This window comes from Amaranthus tricolor, chromosome 14 (genome assembly GCF_026212465.1).
Source record: "Amaranthus tricolor cultivar Red isolate AtriRed21 chromosome 14, ASM2621246v1, whole genome shotgun sequence".
Lineage (NCBI taxonomy): Eukaryota > Viridiplantae > Streptophyta > Magnoliopsida > Caryophyllales > Amaranthaceae > Amaranthus > Amaranthus tricolor.
In genome coordinates, this window is record NC_080060.1 from 15,352,948 (window position 1) to 15,372,465 (window position 19,518).

The following is a 19,518-nucleotide window of genomic DNA, read 5'->3' on the forward strand; positions in this document are numbered from 1 at the left end:
AATCATACAAGATTTGTAAATTGGGATCACAAGCTTTAGATTTTAATGGGTAATTTACTAATCTGGTTTTTGAGCTCATCAAAGCTTTTTATTGGGTTTATTGGGTGAAATAGGGTGGACATTTGAATTAAATAAACAGTATAGGTTGAGGTCAATGGATTTTTGACCTGTTTAATCTCTTTTAATTCCTTAAAGAAGTTCCCATATGCCATTATGGTGTTTTATTTATTGTTTCCATTCTATATGTATCACAATTCTTGAATCAAAATAACCTTGTTCATAATGTTTATGGTCCCCATATATCTCCTACTAATTTGTATTTTAAATCCAATATATTTACCACTAACTTTATACAAATACTTTTTTATTAATTGTGATATTTATATTTATTTCACTAACTTACTTTTAATGATTATGAATGCTTATAATCCTTACTTTTCTTCTATTAAACTTATTAATCAATAAAATAATATATTTAATTTCTAAAAAATTTTATTTTTCTTAATTCATAAAAATTTATAAAAAACGAAGAGAGTATATAACCTGGATCCAAAGCAAACCCAATCCGACTCTATTAGTCAACGAGTCCGTATGTACCTCTCCTTTCTCAAAAATAAAAATCCTCATAAAATAATAAAAGAAAGAAAAAGTAGGTGGTGGTGGTAGTAAATAAGAAATCCTAGAATCTACTGTATTTTGTAGATAAATTCATTCATTAATCTTGTACTAAAAAAGAGAATAACCTTCAAGATTTATCTTATTACTTCTCTATTTTGAAATCCACTTGTGGTTTTCCGACGCCAAATTGGTGGTTTACGAAGGGGAAATCGGTGGTTTTCCGTGCGGATAGGGCATGGGAAGGTCCGGTAATGGTCCGCGTAGTTATTCTGTGAACGGGAATGATTATAAGATTCTTGAAGAAGTTGGATTTGGTGCAAGTGCGACTGTTTTTCGAGCGATCTATATTCCGTATAGTGAAGTTGTTGCTATCAAATGTTTGGATCTTGATCGATGCAATAGTAATTTGGTTCGTTTTTTTACTGCTTTTGAAGTTCTGATCAATTTAAGATTGATTCTCGCGTTTAATTTTTTGTTGCCGAATGAAATTTGTTTGATTGAATTTTTTAGGGATTTGAAAATTTTTAGGTTAGTTAGCAGTATAATGTTTTAGTTGTTAATTGCATGATCTACTTTTGTTTGTTTTGCATGTATTTTGATTTGATTTTAAGTTACTGCATTAGAATTGTAGCTAATGTGAATATGATGTTTACATGTTTGTAAGAGTGTTGAAGTTATTGTCCAATTATTGAGTTTGAACAAAAGATCATGAATATGTTTAGTTGCATGCACCGAATATGTTTATTTTTGATTATTTGTTTTTGAAGCGGCCTTTTAGACACTCGCAGTCTCGGAGTAAGATAGTTGAGTAGAAAATTCGCTCGTATTCTCTAGTGGTAGTGTAAAAAAAGGTAGTGGGCACATTCCAAAATAGGATGTGCAATTATATATTCTGTAGGGAGGGAGCGGTGAATTTGCGATGGTGTTTATATTTTACCTCTCTGGTAGGTGCTGAAAATTGTGAGTGCTTGTTTAGCTACTGCATAGCGAGTTAGTGTCATTTTTTTCGGTTTGACTCAGCTTTACCCTTAGTTTCAAGAGGCATGAGGCCCACTAAGGCGCAGAAGTTTTTTTTTTTTTTTTTTTTTTTCGAGGCGCAAGTCAAAAGTTGCCTTTTTTTTGAATGCAAGGGGTACAATTTTGTTAAAAAACTCTAAAATCAATTTCAAAATGTATTTGATACATAAAAGTTAAAACAACATAAAATTCATATTATACAAACATATAAGAAACTAAACACTGCTTTAGCATATAAACTCATACGATAACTCAATAAGTTGATAACATAGTCTACTCTTGATTTAATAGAAGAAATAAAAACTTAAACAAAGACAAACTTAAAGAACAAAACAATGGTTCTTGATGCTTGAAATTCTATTATGACACACTTAAATAAACGCTCACTTAAAAAAACGCTTAAAATCTAAATTAAAATCATATGTCCTTCAAGGTTACTTTTGCTCTTCCATTTCTCACCTCATATTTTTGCTTTAGGGAAATAATGAGGGTATATTTTTGTTTTCCATTCAATAAACAACTAAGAATTGAAGGTTATATCAGTAAAATTAGCAATTAGCAAATAAATGTTATTCTTCAAAAATCACATCTTACAGACACGAAGAAAGGCATGCCTTTGAAGAGCCTTTTGCTGCACCTAGACTCAAGGAGGCATTCAAATGGTCGCCTCTTAACGCCGCTTATTTAAACACATGCTTTACCATGGTTTATAGCCCTAAGTTTGTGGCTTCTAGGTTATTTTATCCTAAAGGAAACTTTTGAATTATAAATGGAAGTGGAAGCGTTAAGAGTCCTTTTGTAACGGAATCTAAACTTAGATAATATTTTTTTAATTCAGAGTAAGCCCAAAATACGTGTTAGGGTGTCCATATCCGTGTTGGAGTGTAAAGTTTTTGACATGGGTGTGAAATGAAGAGTCCAAGTAATATATATTGTTTATTTACATTAGTATTACGGGAGTATAGAGGGGTTATACAGGGTGAGTATAGGGTATAAGTTAAATTTGACCTATATCTTGGTGTCACAATAGAAGAATTTCTAGTTTGAGTTTTGCCTTGAGACAAAGGTTTGTGTACATGATTCATGAAGTAACCAACACAACTTGTGATACATCTAGATCGGTTTGTGCTAATGGAAGTAAATGCTAGTGATGCCAGTTGCAATATGTGCTACTCATTTAGATCGGTTTGTGCTAATGGAAATAAATTCTAGTGATGCCAGTTACAATAGGTGCTAGTCATTTCTGGCTGCTAGTGTTAAGACATGTCACACGTTTCATTGTTTGCTTATCCAGGTGTTAGGTAGGTTCTGACCTATCCTTTCATGAAACTTTTGTATGCTTTTTCTATTCAGAACTTGAATATATAAAGTGGCATAATCCATGTGAATCGGGGGAGTTCTTGAGATGAATTGATGATTTTTTTCGTTGTGCGTAGTCGTCAACACATTTCTTTCTTCCTTGGATGTTCTTAGCATGCATAAACTTCACATTTATCAATCTTTTTCGGTTAACACTCATAGATTTCTTTTGAGGCATTTTAAAAATTGGATGTTATACCTTTTTATTTATATCATATGTGGCTTTCCCTTGAAATATCTTTTCACTTATTCGTGAGGAAGATCTTTAAATTTCCCATTTTTTTTCCCTTATTCTCTTGTCTACAACCATGTCTCTCAGATTTGGGTGCTAGAGTATTGGACAGTATAATGGAGCACTAAATAATTTTTAAGGGTAGGTGATGTGTCTACGTGTGCTATGAGTACTGGTCAGTGAACAAATATGTCTGACCACTTAAACCCGAGTTGTGTGGAGTGTTAGGTAGTAGGTTATAATTATAATCTTAGTTCTTTGAGTGTCTGTTTGAGCGTTGGGAATCATGAAAGCGTTTTTCTTCGTATGAGGTTTGACTAGTTTTGTTATAGTTTCAAGCGTATTTTTGTTGCTAGTACGTTCTTTATTGCTCAAGTTATTGCTTGACTAATAGCTCAGATGGAAGTGAGCGTGTCAGAATTATTTGGGGAGGGGAACGTGAGCGTGGATGATATTTTTACAATTTAGCTCATTTGAATCATATTATCTTAGGGAGATACAAGTGATTCAATATTAATCATTGATTAATCTTATTTTATTATTTGGTGGGATTTTGAATTTTTTTTTCTTGGAGGCATTTTGAAGTTTGAATTATACCTTAGTGATTTATCGTAAAATTATTATCCAATTCGATTTCACTTGAAAATATTTTTTGTACTTAGCAACATGTGGTGTGCGATTTCCTTGAATTTGAAGATTGGCTGTAGGAATCAATGCCATGTGTTATATGCTATGTTACTCGGACACTCTGTTTTTGCCGGCTCACCGGTGTCCGGTACGGATACAGGTGCCAAATACGTGCCCGGTACGCCGGAATGAACATGGGTACGACACAGTGAATGAAATCAACAATCCAAATAGATAGAAGACGAAGACAAGAGAAATTAAGGAGAAAATAAGAGAACATAAAAGAAAAAAGACAAAGAAGATAAAAAATTATCTACTGTCGAATTAATCACCATTGAAGGAGGTGGAGTTTAACTGGAGAAGAAATGAAAGTGGGCATGGGAAGCCATGCAGGGTTTGAAAAATAGTGCCTTTGCAGTTTTCCACGTGAAGAAAGAGAAGGAAAAAAGAGAGTGATCAAAATAAAGTAGCTTTGAAAATACAAATAACATTAAAAGTAGGGTTTGTAAATACCTATTAGCGTTAGCCTTTGGGCTATTTACGTTTTAAGCCCAAAAACAATTTAAAGTTTTTTTTTTCTGTTTTTTTCTTGTCTTAATCCCATCAGTTATTTCTTTTTCTGTTTTTTTTTTTTTTTTTTTTTCATATTTTTCCTTTCATTATTATTATTATTATTATTATTATTATTATTATTATTATTATTATTATTATTATTATCCCCGTATCGTTTCCAATGATAACACGGTGTCCAAGTATCCTAGAATTCTAACATTGACGTACCGGACACTAGGATCCACACCCGTATCCGATACCTGTACCTGAGTCCAAGTAACATAGGTTATATGCAAATAATGGGTTTTCATAGAGTTGGAGTTTTTAGAAATTGAATATTTGTAAGTGTGCCCATTTCTATGTTTGAATTTTTTTTTTCTTATAATGACAAATTTGATGTGAGTAGGAGTAAATAGGGGAGTAACATAAGATTTATGTTATGTGGGAAATCTATCATATCTTATGTTGCCAAATTTCAATTGAGAAATTGAAGTTTATTTTTTGTGGGAAATCTAACATATCTTATGTTACCAAATTTCAATTGAGAAACTAAGTGGTTAAATTGAAACTTAAATGAATGGAGAAGATACTTCTTCCGTGCATTAATGTTCTCCTCATGGAGGGAAGGCACACAAAATAAGATAGTTGAGAAAAGAGGGCATCCAACATCACCTTTATTAGCAATTGCTGGTTGAGGGGACCTGTAAATGAAGTTAGAGAAAAATGAAGTTTTGATGCCTTTTATTTACCGAAATAATTTTACAACCTTAGAGAACATTTCAAAATGGAAAATTTTGCAAATAACTAGATATGGAAGAAATATATGGTAATTGATGCTTGCTTAAAAAGAAGAGAGAAATAGAAAATGCGATAGGCAATGTCTAATCGGGAAGCCATTGAGTTGTGTTGTGTTGTGTTGTGCTTGTTTCTATTTATGAGACAAGATATAGAGACTGCGAGTAAAAAAGAGGAGATCAAGGGGAGTTTAATTTTTTATTCAAGTAAATGAGGAAATTTGATTCTGAACAGGGTTGGGAAATAGGAGTTGACCTTAATCAAATAAAATGAAGGGAATTTAGCATAACTACTATATATCAATCTTTGACAGCATTGGCATGGCTTATTACAATACTCAAAAATTTGCGTTGTACTACGTCTTGAACTGTCCTTACCATGAGAAGAAACACTAAATAAATGTTTCTCATTTCTTGCAGCTTAATGGAAAAATTTGTCTTTTTTTCCCTTTATTTGTTATTGTTATATTATGTTTTACTTTTGTGATATAAGATTCCGTGATATAGCCTTTCCTCATTTCTTAGTTGGAAATTCTTTTCGATTTTCTCTGCCTTCTATTGGATTAAGGAGGTTGAAGAGTTAGAATTAATTTTATCTTTATCAAAATTGATGATACTGTTGCAGTAAGACTCGTTCTGGTGGAACAGTGTGCATAACTATCAAAAACTATATTTAGCCTATAATAGCTTCACTTTATTTTTTCAATTAGTGCAAGATTCTTCAAACTTTTTGGCCTTGATTGTTCTCCTGTGATGACTATTATGGTTTGAGAGTCAAAACTGAAATTGATGACGTTAAAAAACTTTTTGGCCTAAATCCTAAACTCCTTTGGAACTCTTCACTAGCTTTTGGGGGATAATTAGGATAAATATTTTCTTTGTAGATAACCTTAATCAACACATCAACCTATGATCTTACTATAATGTTGCCCTCATCAATGTTACATGAAATGAAATTCGATTCAATGCGAGAAACAAGAAACATTAAATTACAGTTTCAAAAATTTTGGAAACTATATTTGATTCAATAGTAGCTAAGATAGGGTCATCATATTGTTTTAATACATTTATCATAAGTAGGAAACATAATTATAACATTTATCACAAATCAAAAGTCTTATATCAAAGTGGAACCTTAAATAACCATAAAAGTGAAAGAAATGCAACAGGATAACAAAAAAACATTTAGGTAGCATTTTGAATTGTGTTTCTGTACCTTTTCATTAAGTACGATGGTGCAAAAATTGGCTGAGTTAATTTGGAATGATTGTCAGAATTACCCAAACAGTATCTTTAACTTTTTAATGTTTGCTTTGTTAAAACACATTTTTGGTTGATTTGACTGTTTTAAGCATATCATATCGGTAGCTGTCCGGTACCGCCCCGGGTTTTTTGTTTGTTTAGGTTTGTTAGAAATACAAACCTAGATGTATTCCTTGAAGCACCTTAGTTAAGGTCATTGGCGCAGTAAAAGGAGCTTCGATGAGAAAGCATTTGCACAGAGGAGAAAGCATATCGAAGAAGTTCAGTTTTGTAAAATATGAGGTTTTGAAAAGTATTGGCAGAATTCAAGTGTGAAGACTTAAAGTCTTTCTTTTTTACTTAATATTTAGCTACCCGCTGCCGCTCTCTCACTCTCCCGCTGTCCGTCCCTTGCCCCCTCTTTACAACTGTCCCCAACTGTCTTTTAGGGATAGGAGTAGTATTTATTTATTTTCTTTTTACTTGGAGTATTTGGATAGTTTCTGATCAGTTTTTCTTTTTTTTATTTGCTTACTTTTTCCTTTTTTTTTTTTCTTATTTCTTTATATTTTATTTTTTTCACTTACATTTTTCTTCAATATATTTATTTCTCAATTCAAATATTCATATACCTAAAACTCTTTAGCCAAATATTCTACCTACAGAAATCATGAACCTAACAATTGAATTAGTTCATCAATACTTTTTCTGCCACTCCTTACTACTATCACAAAAGTAAATCAAAATAAAAATGTGTGGCGACATCTATGATCCGCTATCCGTACCTTTCATGTAACACCGCGAGCTCTACAAAAACCACGATCGAAATCGTATTTTGCACCACTTTATGTACTGTTCAAAGTGCAATACACGAAAAGCTTTGGGTTGTCTTTTGCGCTTCGTTGATTCTAATGCTGTATAAGGTAATAATTAGGCTCTTTTTGTTGGTTCTAGTGGCAGACCTTAGTTACGACCTTCTCTAAATAATTTTTGACTTTTTAAAATATATCTGGCCCTTACAAAATCATATGGTTTTATCATGTTGGTCTGGCTGGGTTGTATATGCCTTTCCCTTTTAATTGCGAAGCTACCCTGTGAGGCTTGTATGCCTTGGGAAAAATAAAAGGTGCTAGAAAGCTCTACAAACTTTACTCTCGCAATTGAAAAGAGTTTGTTTTTCCATTTTAGTGCCGTCAGATTAGGTGATTTGGATGGAAGGAGAAGGAAATAAAATGGATGGATTTGTTTCCTTGTAACATATTTTTATCATGTTATAGTATAGGGGTGAAGATATCTATTTTCCCAACCTTTAAGTAAGCCCTTTTTCTTATGTTGGAATGAACATGCCAAATAGCTCTTACTCTCTCCTCTCCTCCCTTGTGTTTCCCTTCTCTTTTCCTCTTTTTTGTTATCTCTATGTGTGCCTACTAAGCACATTGTTAGGCTGTTTGAGCTTTGATCCAAAAGGCAATTCGTCTTGTTTCTTTCCAAGAAAAACATACATGATAATTTTGCTAGACATTTGATGTGAGTCTTGATCTAAATGTGAATAAGTTCTTGTTTCATTACTTTCTTTTGTTGGAGGAAAATCCGTCCCGTTCATTGAAAAATTACCTTATTTTTTGACAAAAGCAAGTAGAGCTTTGCATCTTTTGGTGGCTTGAGTAAAATAGTAATTTATTTGGAAATAAGATTTTACTGTGCTAGTGGATTTCGTATGATATTATTATCCCTTTGGACGTCAGAAGTTTTTGTTCTCAAACAGGATGACATCAGGAGGGAGGCACAAATGATGAGTTTGATTGATCATCCAAATTTAGTCAGAGCATATTGCTCATTTGTTGTGGAACGGAACTTATGGGTTGTAATGCCATTTATGGCTGAAGGTTCTTGCCTACACTTGATGAAGATAGCATATCCGGATGGGTTTGAAGAACATGCAATTTGTTCTATCTTGAAAGAAACACTAAAGGCTTTGGACTATCTTCATCGACATGGTCATATCCATCGTGACGTGAAGGTTTTTTACTTGGCCTGTAAAACCCAGCGTATAATGTGTGTAATAGTAATAAAGGTAATCTATTTGTAATTATTTACTATTATTTTTTGCAGGCCGGGAACATCCTACTTGATACTAATGGACTTGTGAAGCTTGCTGATTTTGGTGTCTCTGCTTGCATGTTCGACAGTGGGGATAGGCAGCGATCAAGAAATACATTTGTTGGAACTCCTTGCTGGTGTGGTTAATTAACACTTGCTTTGTAGATGTTTCTTGTTATGTTTTTTAAACTCTTCCATTAACTTTGTTTCTTTTTGGCTTTAGCTACTGTAATAATTTTTTGATTGAATTCTGTTTTCAGGATGGCACCTGAGGTGCTGCAACCAGGAAGTGGATATAACTTTAAGTAGGTCATCTTTTTGTATTATTTATGTGGATTGTCCTTGAACATTTGATTTGTATGATTACTGCTCAATGTTCTTCCACTTTTAGCTTGCCGTAAATATATTCTTTGTTCAAGCTTAGCATTTGAAGAGAGGATGTATCTAAACTCTAGAGTTCATTTATCTACCACCCACTGTTTATCAAAATCCTAGAGAATAAAGTAGGGTTTGAGAATGAAGGTCTTCCCAATGAGGATTTAAATGGATAAATTTTGATACTGTTTTGGATTTGGGGTTTACTAAGCATTCCTTAAAAATCGATACATTAAGCTACGTCATATGTTGTGGTGTCCTATATATTAAAGTATCATAAAGGAGATCAAGGTTGTGATGATAATTCTATATGGAATATTGATCTGTAAAAGAAATGTGTTGAAACCTGAGGGCTTGTTTATTATCATTGTGACTTTGAAGCTGTTATTGAAAACTAAACTAAATTTAGAAATTATAGGATGTAGTTTTTAGTTTTCTGTCAGTTTCAAAATTTTGCACCTTTTAAATTCTACTTTTGAATCTGAAAACAAAAACTGAGCACTGCAAAGTTGAGCATGCATTCCAATTTACAGCATTATAACAAGTACAACACACTATCTTGAAAATGCAAGAAGTTCCAAATCTGGATTTGTTGTAGAAGTTAGTTCCTGTGTCTCCTAATTTATGTTTTAGCTAGTGTTCGAATTTGAAGTCTTTAAAGTACATTTTGTACACTGAAAGAGCAAATTTTATTGAGCTCTCCAGCTGAGATGAGGCACTATTTTTTCCCTAGGAAAGAAACTTACTGTTCCAATTCAATAGTTGCATTATTTCTCTCTAGTTTTTTTTTTTTTTTTTTTTTTTTTTTTTTTTTTTTTGTTGAGATTTGAGATGAGACTATTTAGCTGAGTGAAAGCTGCTGGTACAGGGCTGACATTTGGTCATTTGGAATTACTGCACTAGAGTTAGCTCATGGCCATGCACCCTTCTCCAAATATCCTCCCATGAAGGTATTATCATTCTTTTCCTCTCAACAACAGTGTGTAATTGATGGTGGTACTTTATTCTGATTTATTTCTCTGGTTTGATTTCATGTATAGGTTCTGCTTATGACCATACAGAATGCTCCTCCTGGACTTGACTATGATCGTGACAAGAAGTTCTCAAAGGTTAATTCTTTTTCATATCAGTAACTTCAACTTGCATGTCTTATTGCTGTAGTGTTAGCTCTTTGTTAACAGATTTCAAACAAATGTAAATTGGTGGCTTCTTGCGCACCCAGCATTCTTTTTCCTATTTCATTGCAGGATTTGGCAGCCATGTAACTCAGTGGATTTTCTTTTCAGTGGAAATATGAGATATAGTCTTTTTAAGTATACCTAGTTTCCTACTACTCCATCCCCGTGAGTTTGCTAAAATTTCCATTTTTGTCCATTCCACTTAATTTGTTACATTTCCTTTTAAGGAAATGGTCCCCATTATTTTCTTTAATTCTCATCCATACAGTTTCTCTCACTTTCAATACCATCCACACCATCCAATATTTTCATCTTGTTCTTTCAACAACTAAAAATCTAAAATACTCCTTCATAATTGTGTCAATCTGTAGCGAAGTCCGAGTAGTTATCACCTCAAGAATCTAATTTACGTCACCAGTTTATAATGTGTTGGATTTCTTTTATTGTCTTCTTTATGTGATGATGAGTCATTTCTCTTTTTCTCGGCATTGCAGCCATTGCTTGCCTGTTTTTTTAATGCATTTCTAATTAGAGTATCTCTTGCTGCTTATCAGTCATTTAAAGAAATGGTTGCGATGTGTCTGGTGAAAGATCAAACAAAGCGGCCAACTGCCGAGAAGCTCCTTAAACATTCTTTTTTCAAACATTCCAAACCGCCTGAGCTTTCTGTGAAGAAATTGTTTGCTGACTTGCCACCACTATGGGATCGTGTTAGAGCCTTGCAGGTCAATTCTCATCTTCGTTCTATTTTGTTTAAGTCATGATGCTTATCATTGGAAATATAACTTAATTTTTCAACCTTTGCAGCTTAAAGATGCTGCTCAACTTGTTCTTAATAGGATGCCTTCCGCAGAGCAAGAGGCTATATCACAGGTATGACTTCTATTTGAGGTATTCTGTCTCCTTGTTATATATTTCGAGCTTATAAACGTTGCTTGAAGCGCCTTTAACTGTGTAACTCATAAATTATTAGTATTCTCTCATGCTCCCCCCCACCGATCTCCCGTTAAATGTAAAATTACATGTCTATACGAGCTATGTCAGAGCATGTTTTAACCATATGTACATTTTTGCCCCAGAATGAGTACAAGAGAGGTGTTAGTGCCTGGAACTTTGATGTTGAAGACTTGAAAGCGCAGGCTGCCCTGGTGAGTAATTTGTTTGTGTTATGTTGGCATTATCCTCTATATTGGCTCATTCACTACAATATTCAAGTGTACCAAGGTGACTAGCTTCTTACTATCACTAAACTATCTTGTTTATCTCTTAGGTGCAAGATGATGATATGGCAGACATTAAGGAAGTTGATGAAAATGTAAAGTCTGCTCATAGCAGTAAGGTGATTATAGTCTGAGATTTTGAAATGTTTTGTACCAGATTTTAGTTTTTAGTATCTTTGTCATTTTGTTGGTATCACTTCTCAGGATGCAACGGACTCTGGATCTATGTTAGGAAAAAACATTTCCCTCGACCATTTTGTTTGCAGGTAGTGTTTTCTATGCATTGAAACTGTGCCTGCTGCACATACAAGATTTTTCTTTTTTTTTTTTTTGTGAGTTTTTTGAATAAGGAATTTAATCAAAATGTTAGTTTAAGTGATGTTATAAGTGTTTCCTCTACTCTATCATTATGGATGAATTAAGATTGGGAATACAGGGATTTTTGGAAGAATTTGAAGGAGGCCAAATGACTTGGATAAAGGAAATAAACAATTATATGAAGAAAAATGGCTTGTGCTTTGTAGGAGCATATTGCTATAGATGGGAGTTATATTAGAGGCAGTGGATCTTTGTGTATGATCACTAGAGATAGATTCATGTTTTATTCTAATGGGCTTATTCTTTGTTGGTGTTTGGTTGATTTATATGAACATCAAACTTTTTTTCAGTTGGCAATGCAGTATATTTATTTGCCATTGCAATTTTGTTAGGTTGTTACTTGTTACTGCCATTTTCCACTGTCATATTAATGGTATCTTGAAAAGACAAAAAGATGCATTACAAGATTTATTCATTTAGTAATAGGCCCATGTCATATATGGGATAGAGGGGTATTTTAGTAATAATTAGTCAATAGAGTATGGTAATATAAATAAGGAAGAGGTGAAATGGAAAAAATATTGTTAATACTTTTAGTGAGATTTTTCTCATTCTTAGGAGAGTACAAGCCTCTTGAATGCTTGTGTTACAATCCAATATTGTAGTTCTTGAATTCCAATAATAAGACAATCACATTTACGTTTTTCTTACATACTATTTAACTCCTTTCCACGGTAAGTTTATCAATAGCTTCTTGGATAGTAATTAAACATTTTAGAGGCTTATACTCTCCCAAGAATGAAGAACTCACTAAAGTGTTAACAATATTTCTTAGATATGTTTTCCATTTCCCCTCTTTCTTATTTATTCTAACATACTTTAATAACTAACTAATGCTAAATACCTAAAATATTTCTCTATGCCATATATGACAGATTGAAAGCCCATCAGGATTGAGACTAGCCGAAGTATTAGATTTTTGAATGAAAAAGGTGGAAAGGGAAGGAATGAGAGGAAGACATAGAAGTTTGGACTTTCCGTTTCACCACCAAGTACCTTTGTTGGATTCTACCGTCAAACATGGATTATGGATAAGACATTTGGAGTCCTCGTTTTGGTCCAAGTACAGAATTTTTCTATAAAATATAGTGTATAATTCTTGAATGCTTACCCGTACTGTTGAGACACTTGGACAATCATCTGACTTTAAATAATAAATAGCATATTTGAAACAAGGGAATGAGAGATGTATAGAGCATCTGGGTTTGTGAAATCAAGAAAGTTTTAGGAAAACCCATGTCTGTTGACCCGTTCTTTATTACATCATTTTGGGTGGTGTGGATGGCTGCTTGACCTTTTCTATGGTAGTTAGCTAATTGCATGAGGTATCGATTTCATTTACCTTGAGATGCATATATGTCATGTATGGCTAAAATTTTTTAATTCTGGACTACATTTTTAGAAAATAGGATTGATTTTGCAAGTATTGTAAATAACTAAATATCTAGCTGCCATCTACACATTCAAGATTTTGTCCCCTCCACATTTGTAAACCGATGAGTTTGACACTGATATATACTTGCGTTACTAGCTTACATCAGAATAGAAGGCATTTTAGCTATTAAAACCTTTAAGTGTTTCCTTCTTTCATCACATTTTGCTGAGGTAGGATCCTCACGTCAGGCCCTGCTGTAAGGAGATTGTATAACTTGGAATGATAATCTTATCATTATATAAATTAAGCTGGCTTTTAACATTTTTGTTGCAGAGAACAAGGTAACACTGATGAGGCAGTCGCAATGCGAACTGAAGGTACCAGCAGTAGATTTACAACTGGAAGTGAGTTAGGCTCTTCTGATCATCCGAAAAATATTCTGGAGAAAGCAGGGTCAGATATTGAATCAACAGCACCCACTTTTGAGACAGAAACCGTACAAGTGAAAGTTAACTCTCAAGCAGTGAGAGGTCGTCAAAGTCAGAGTGGGCCTCTCATGCCTGGAATTGTGCTTGGACAGACATCCATGGAAAGATGTCGTGTCTCTGAAAGGTCGATTCTAGTTCATCAGTGATATACAAATATTGCTCTTTAATATTGATTTATTGATTTCAGAAGTCAAGGAAATCCAGAGAAATTTTTCATACTTTATTTTGGTTTCTGCTACAAGTTGAAAAATCAATACTTATCTTGAATTATGATTCACTCATGCAATTTCATGGGTTTAATTTTCAACTTGGTTTACGTTTTCATACATGAGCATTGCCTACTGATTATCAAAGACTCGTGGTGTCTCGCCAAATACTGCCTAGGTCTAGGTTATGCGTTGCCAAGTCTTGATTCACTCATTCATGCATTTGTTTCTTCTGAGAATTGATTTCATATGTGGAGTTTCTATTGCATGAAATGTTTTTCCTGTTTTAGCCCATGATAGGATGGAACTGGTATTTCCTTGAAGTCCAAGGCTCCAAGCTACTATTTATCAGCATAGATGTTATGAACAGACATGTGATGACTGTTAGAAATCTTACACTTTCCAACACATCTTTTTATATCTTTTATCATGTGCTCATGTTAGTTTATTTCTCAAGCATGTTTCCATATAAGATTTTTTCTCTAAAACTTTGTTGTATTGATTTCATCCATCAGGCCTGAGAACGAAAATCAATCAACAGTGGAGAAAAGTAACCGAGGCTCACGTAGGGCACCAAGCTTTAGTGGTCCATTGATGTTGCCAACACGAGCTTCAGCAAATAGTTTGTCAGCGCCAATCAAATCTTCAGGAGGTGATGTATATCTTGTAGTTGTAATCATTTTTCTAGAACAAGTGATCTCCCATTCTGGCATATTTGTGTAGGTACACTGAATTGTATTTCTTTTTTGATTCTAATGACTATAGGGTACAAAGATTCTTTAGACGACAAATCAAAAGCCAGTTTGGTTCAAATCAAGGGCCGGTTCTCTGTAACATCCGAGAGTGTAGATGTTGTTAAGGTAAGAATTTACAATGTTGAAATGTGTCTCATTTATCTTTTTTGCCACTGACGCAACACATTTGTTAGGATATGACTTCATCTACATCTCGGAGATCTTCACAGGTAAGCTGGATCCATTATATGACGAAGCTTATGTTACTTATGTGGTGCCTGCCTCATGTTTTTTTATGTGCAATGTAGGGCTCACCTTTAAGGAAGTCAGCTAGTGTTGGTGACTGGATCTCTGAATCTAAGCATACTGTATGTATCCTATCCGTGCACCCTCTTATCATTGCCTCAATCATCTTTCTGTGAGCATATATCTGCTAACTTGATTTTTGTTTCTTGAATTTTCTATTTGCAAATTCTATATATATATATATATATATATATATATATATATATATATATATATATATATGTATATATATATATATATGTATATATATATATATATGTATATATATATGTATATGTATATATATATATATATATATATATATATATTCTTGTGCCATGGTTAAATTAACGTAAACATTGCCTCAAAGCAAAGTTACATTTTAAGTAATAATAAGTTTCTATATGTACAATCATTTTAATTTCTGCGAAGTTATTGAAATGAGAATAGAGTATGGCCCAAATATTGGAGAGCTTTCTTGGTTTCTGATAACTGTACTTTGGTTGCAATAACTTTAGATTTTCTGAACAATGTGTTTCAGGTCTGCTGATTTTTGTGCTCTTTTCCATTCATGTAGCTTATTTTTCTATTTTGAATATGTGGCTGTTTTCAGATAACCAGTCAAGCAACCAGAGACACTAATGTCTCCGCTTCACTTCTTTTGCCTCACCTTCAAAATCTCTTTCAACAGACTGCAATCCAGCAGGTAGTGGAAGTTTTTCCTGTCTTTTTTTTAAAATGTATTGAATTATTTTTTGTTTCTCTTTGTGTGTACATACACATATTTTGTATTTGTACCGTCTTTTAGAATGTGATAACTGGAACTCACTTATTGTGTCCATTAATGATCAGGATCTGATAGTGAGCTTGTTAAATAGCTTGCAATCATCAGAAGTTGGTGGTAAGTGTAACATCAGATTATTTTTTGCTTTTAAAATGTGGCTTCTAAATGACTCCAAATCATTTTTCCTTGATTTTTGTAGGCTGTCCAAATGGAAAGCTTCCAGCAGTATCATTATCTGGTAGTCAGGAAAATGGAAATGTAAGATATGAAGACGATCCTATGTTTACTTTGATTTTATCCATGCAGCAACTTGTCTTTAGTAATGTTTAGCCTAACGCAAGTTAATCTCTCTACTTTAACATGAACTGCATAATCTGATCGCAGTTATTGATATTACCATGCCTACCTTGTATGATCATGTTGAACTTTGGTGTAACATTGAGTAGTGCTGTTATTTCATGAAAAGCATCACATTTCTCTTTGAACTACCTTTGGCTTTTCTGTTTATTTGTCTTCTTTACTGTCATGTGATACTTTTGGTTTACCTTTGTTTATATTCATTGAAAATAGTAAAATCTTTGCAACCCTCCCTGCCCTCGTGGATGGTGTGTAATGAAAATTTCTGAAACTTTACACTAACACTTTTGAAACTTTTTTGTCTTGTTGAATTTTCTTGATTTTCTGTCTAATTAATATTTTTTGTGTACACAAATGATGCATGATTTGATGCTTTCTTTGTTTCTGCTAGTATCTAACATCAGCTTGTTGACAGATTGAAACGGTCGCTTCAGAAAGGGAGCGATTACTTCTTAATAAGATATCAGACCTTCAATCAAGGTTGAGTAAATTCTGCCTTATTATTTTATTAGAATAAGCATAAATGTAATATTCTTTTCCTTATCTTACAAAAGAACGTCCTGTTTTTGTTTTCCTTATCTGGAACATACTGCAGGATGGCCAACTTGTCTGAAGAGTTAAATGCTGAGAAACAAAAATATCTGCTGGTAAGTTCTCCTCTAAGCTGATAACCCGTTGGTTCAGTTTGATTAATAACTAGTTTCAGTTATACAAAATTGAAAAGAATCACTCCTATGCATGAGGCTGTGTGATTCTTCTTTAACTTTTCACTATCCTGTGTATTTAGATTTAAGTCTTGGAAGTACCACAAGGCTGTGTATTACGTTCTATATTAAAAAAAATTGTGGTTTGATGCTTTCTTGATTCCAAATAAATTGTTAAGTATGTCATTTCATTTTATTTCGAAAATAGCTTGTGATATCTATAGTTTTTGTTTTTCTAAACCTGCCATTGTTTCAATGTGTCTATTTGTTATGATCCATTTACAACTATTAATCTTATTCTTCTAAAAAATAGAATGTCAATCAAGAATTTACTGAATTATACATTATGTCAGAAACTGTGCTTCTGTCAGTCCTTTCATTTGGATTCTTAGTGCAATGGGTCATTTTGGGGAGGAATAGTTAAGTATGCGCAGAAAGCCAGAAAGGTTAGTACATTGTCCATTGGAAACCTGTTGATATTATTGGATTAGAAGCTCTAGGGATTTAACAATGTAGCATGTAAGAATGACAATGGGTAGGTTTTAGAAAAGGATGTAGCTAGAGTCGTATCCATACCCTTTTTTTTTGTTTATCTAGACTCGAACTTTAACTAAACCCATTGGATCTCAAACCAGCCCCAGAGGATTCAAAGGGTTGGAACTGTATTTAAAATGGGTCTTTCATTAATTTCATTGTCTTGTTGTCTTCTTTTCTTTTATTTTTCATTTTGCCCATTTTTGTGTACTTCGATGAAATATAGTACACAATAAACTTGATGAATGTAATTAAATTCTTAGTACATCAATACTGATAAAAATGCCCAATGCATCTTAAAGTCAAAAGTATTGCCATGTATATTTGAATTAACTGCAAACTAAATGTGATGGACAAGCTTTTGTTAGGTGCTAGATACATATAGGGTTGTTTGGTGCAAGTTAGCTATGAAGTAGTAGTTATTGTTAATTAGATATTTAACCGTCTAATTAGTTGTGTCCTTTATTACCATTCGGAAAAATTGATTGTTATGGTAGATGTTGAAACATTATTTGCTAAAACGCTACTTTTGATTTTGGAACTTTTGATTTTGGAATGGTAAAAGTTGTAACTTTGTGAAAACATGTATCTACAGATTTTGCACCACTAAACGCTACTTAAACTACTACTATACCACATGATAGTGATATCTTCTAGACATTTTTTTAATGAACTTAGTTATGAATGGCATTGGCTCTTAGTAGAATCCTGCTTTACCATCCCTATTTAGGGGACACCTTGTGACCTAACGGGTTGGTTTTTTAATTTGTATTGGCAAGCAAGAATCTGTGAAATCACCTCCTTCAATACATATTAGCTACAGTTGTTACCCATGAGAAGTTTCTGACACACATCTTTGTCTGATGGCCACACCCACTGCGACTGTCGTGATCAGTTATTTGTGTGATTTTCAAAAAACATCACTTCTCACCCCTTTAACAAAGGTCATTTTCTTCGTATGCACTGATTCTTCCAAAGATCTCTATTTGTCCTTCATCAATGAAATGAAAGTTGTTAATTGGTAAAAAAATCAACCAAGTCTAACAACTGAGTATCTCCTGTAGTCCTGTTCACGTAATACTTTGTGAGTAGTTTTGTTGTCATTAGCTTTGAATTGGCCCAACTTATGTCATCAGCTAATTGCTCAGAGAAAAGGGGGTATTGCTCTATTGATGTCAGAATGGCTGTCAGTAATATGATTAATTGGACTTCTTAGTGTCATAAAACTGCAAATGTTGTTTGTGATCGATGTTCAACAAAAACAACCATTATGTTTTAAAATGATAAGGTTGTGTACTTGTGTACATTGACCCTCCATGCGTCATTTGGGGGAGCCATTTTAATGGCACCATCATAATGGAATGTGATGTAACTTGATTGGTTGATCTATTTTTAACTAGGTAAACCTTATGTGCTAAAATCATTGCTGCGTGCTTGTTTGATTTCAGTTGCAACAACAGATAAATGCTGTTTCCAGTCAACAAGAAGATAAAAGAGAGGAATGAACTATTTACTTAGGAGACAGCTCTAATTTCTTGTACAGTTGGAGTATAGTGTATATTCAGGCAACAGCTCTTGAGCTCACCACCTATCCTTTGGCAATGCTATAAAGAACAACTCAAGCTGATCCTTCGTTTCGAAAGGAGGAAAGAGCTTCTGGCCCTCCTTTCTGGATCATGTTATATCAGCGACAAGTTTTTTTCATAAATGCCCTGAGCTCTTGGAAAAGTGATGACAGTGACGATTAAAGATGATTATAATTCTTTTCTTGATTCTTGATTGTTGGTCTAAGAACTAAGAAGGAATCTAAAGGAAGCTTTTCCTGTATATTTCAGAGCGTGAGGAGTTTGTACAGGCTGTTTTGAAAACTTTGGTGGTGCTATTGGTTTGTTTGTATTTAAACTTCTATATATCATTTCTTCAATGGTTTGAGCAACCTTATAATGAATGTTAATAAGGTTTAAAATAAGCTCAATTTGTATCTTAACATTTTATTTCGAAGCCATTGTTCTTGCCGACTCTTCACCTTAGGAAATCTTCTTAAGAATAGATAGTGATGTATTTTTTTTTTCGTATCCTAAGAGATATATATTAGCTTTTTATTGTTGTCAAAAAATTTTGGGCTTTGGGAATAATTGTTGGAATCATCATTCCATCGGCTTTTGTGTGATAGTTTTTTTACTGCTCAGAATTGTGAAGGATAAATGTGGCTGTTCTGTACAATAATGCTTTTGGGGCGCAAGTAATTATGTTTAACTCTTCTTACTTGACATCTAGTCTATCTGATTTTGTTGTGTTGTGATTCAAAATTATTTTAAGAACAAGTTTTGTGAAAGCTTGTTTCACAATAAGACAAGTT

At 33.5% G+C, this 19,518-nt stretch overlaps 1 protein-coding gene across 1 annotated transcript; it reads left to right on the forward strand.

Annotated features, from left to right (window-relative positions):
- Positions 1 to 567: 567 nt before the first annotated feature.
- Positions 568 to 19,314, forward strand: LOC130800540 (serine/threonine-protein kinase BLUS1-like). The gene is made up of 22 exons (XM_057664136.1): positions 568 to 1,027; positions 8,207 to 8,461; positions 8,554 to 8,678; positions 8,802 to 8,846; positions 9,785 to 9,866; positions 9,957 to 10,025; positions 10,649 to 10,819; positions 10,902 to 10,967; positions 11,174 to 11,242; positions 11,365 to 11,433; positions 11,519 to 11,580; positions 13,401 to 13,679; positions 14,277 to 14,413; positions 14,527 to 14,621; positions 14,690 to 14,725; positions 14,804 to 14,863; positions 15,394 to 15,486; positions 15,633 to 15,681; positions 15,764 to 15,822; positions 16,337 to 16,401; positions 16,517 to 16,568; positions 18,608 to 19,314. Exons 1-22 carry the CDS (start codon positions 854 to 856, stop codon positions 18,662 to 18,664), a joined length of 2,169 nt encoding a protein of 722 aa, XP_057520119.1. The 5' UTR covers positions 568 to 853; the 3' UTR covers positions 18,665 to 19,314.
- Positions 19,315 to 19,518: the final 204 nt, after the last annotated feature.

Bases quoted from the DNA above. Each gene is read 5' to 3' on its own strand.
- LOC130800540 (XM_057664136.1), top strand. From the start codon at position 854: ATGGGAAGGTCCGGTAATGGTCCGCGTAGTTATTCTGTGAACGGGAAT. The intron at 8,847-9,784 runs GTAGGTCATCTT...CTGCTGGTACAG, and splicing joins GGAAGTGGATATAACTTTAA to GGCTGACATTTGGTCATTTG. The intron at 15,823-16,336 runs GTAAGATATGAA...GCTTGTTGACAG, and splicing joins GTAGTCAGGAAAATGGAAAT to ATTGAAACGGTCGCTTCAGA.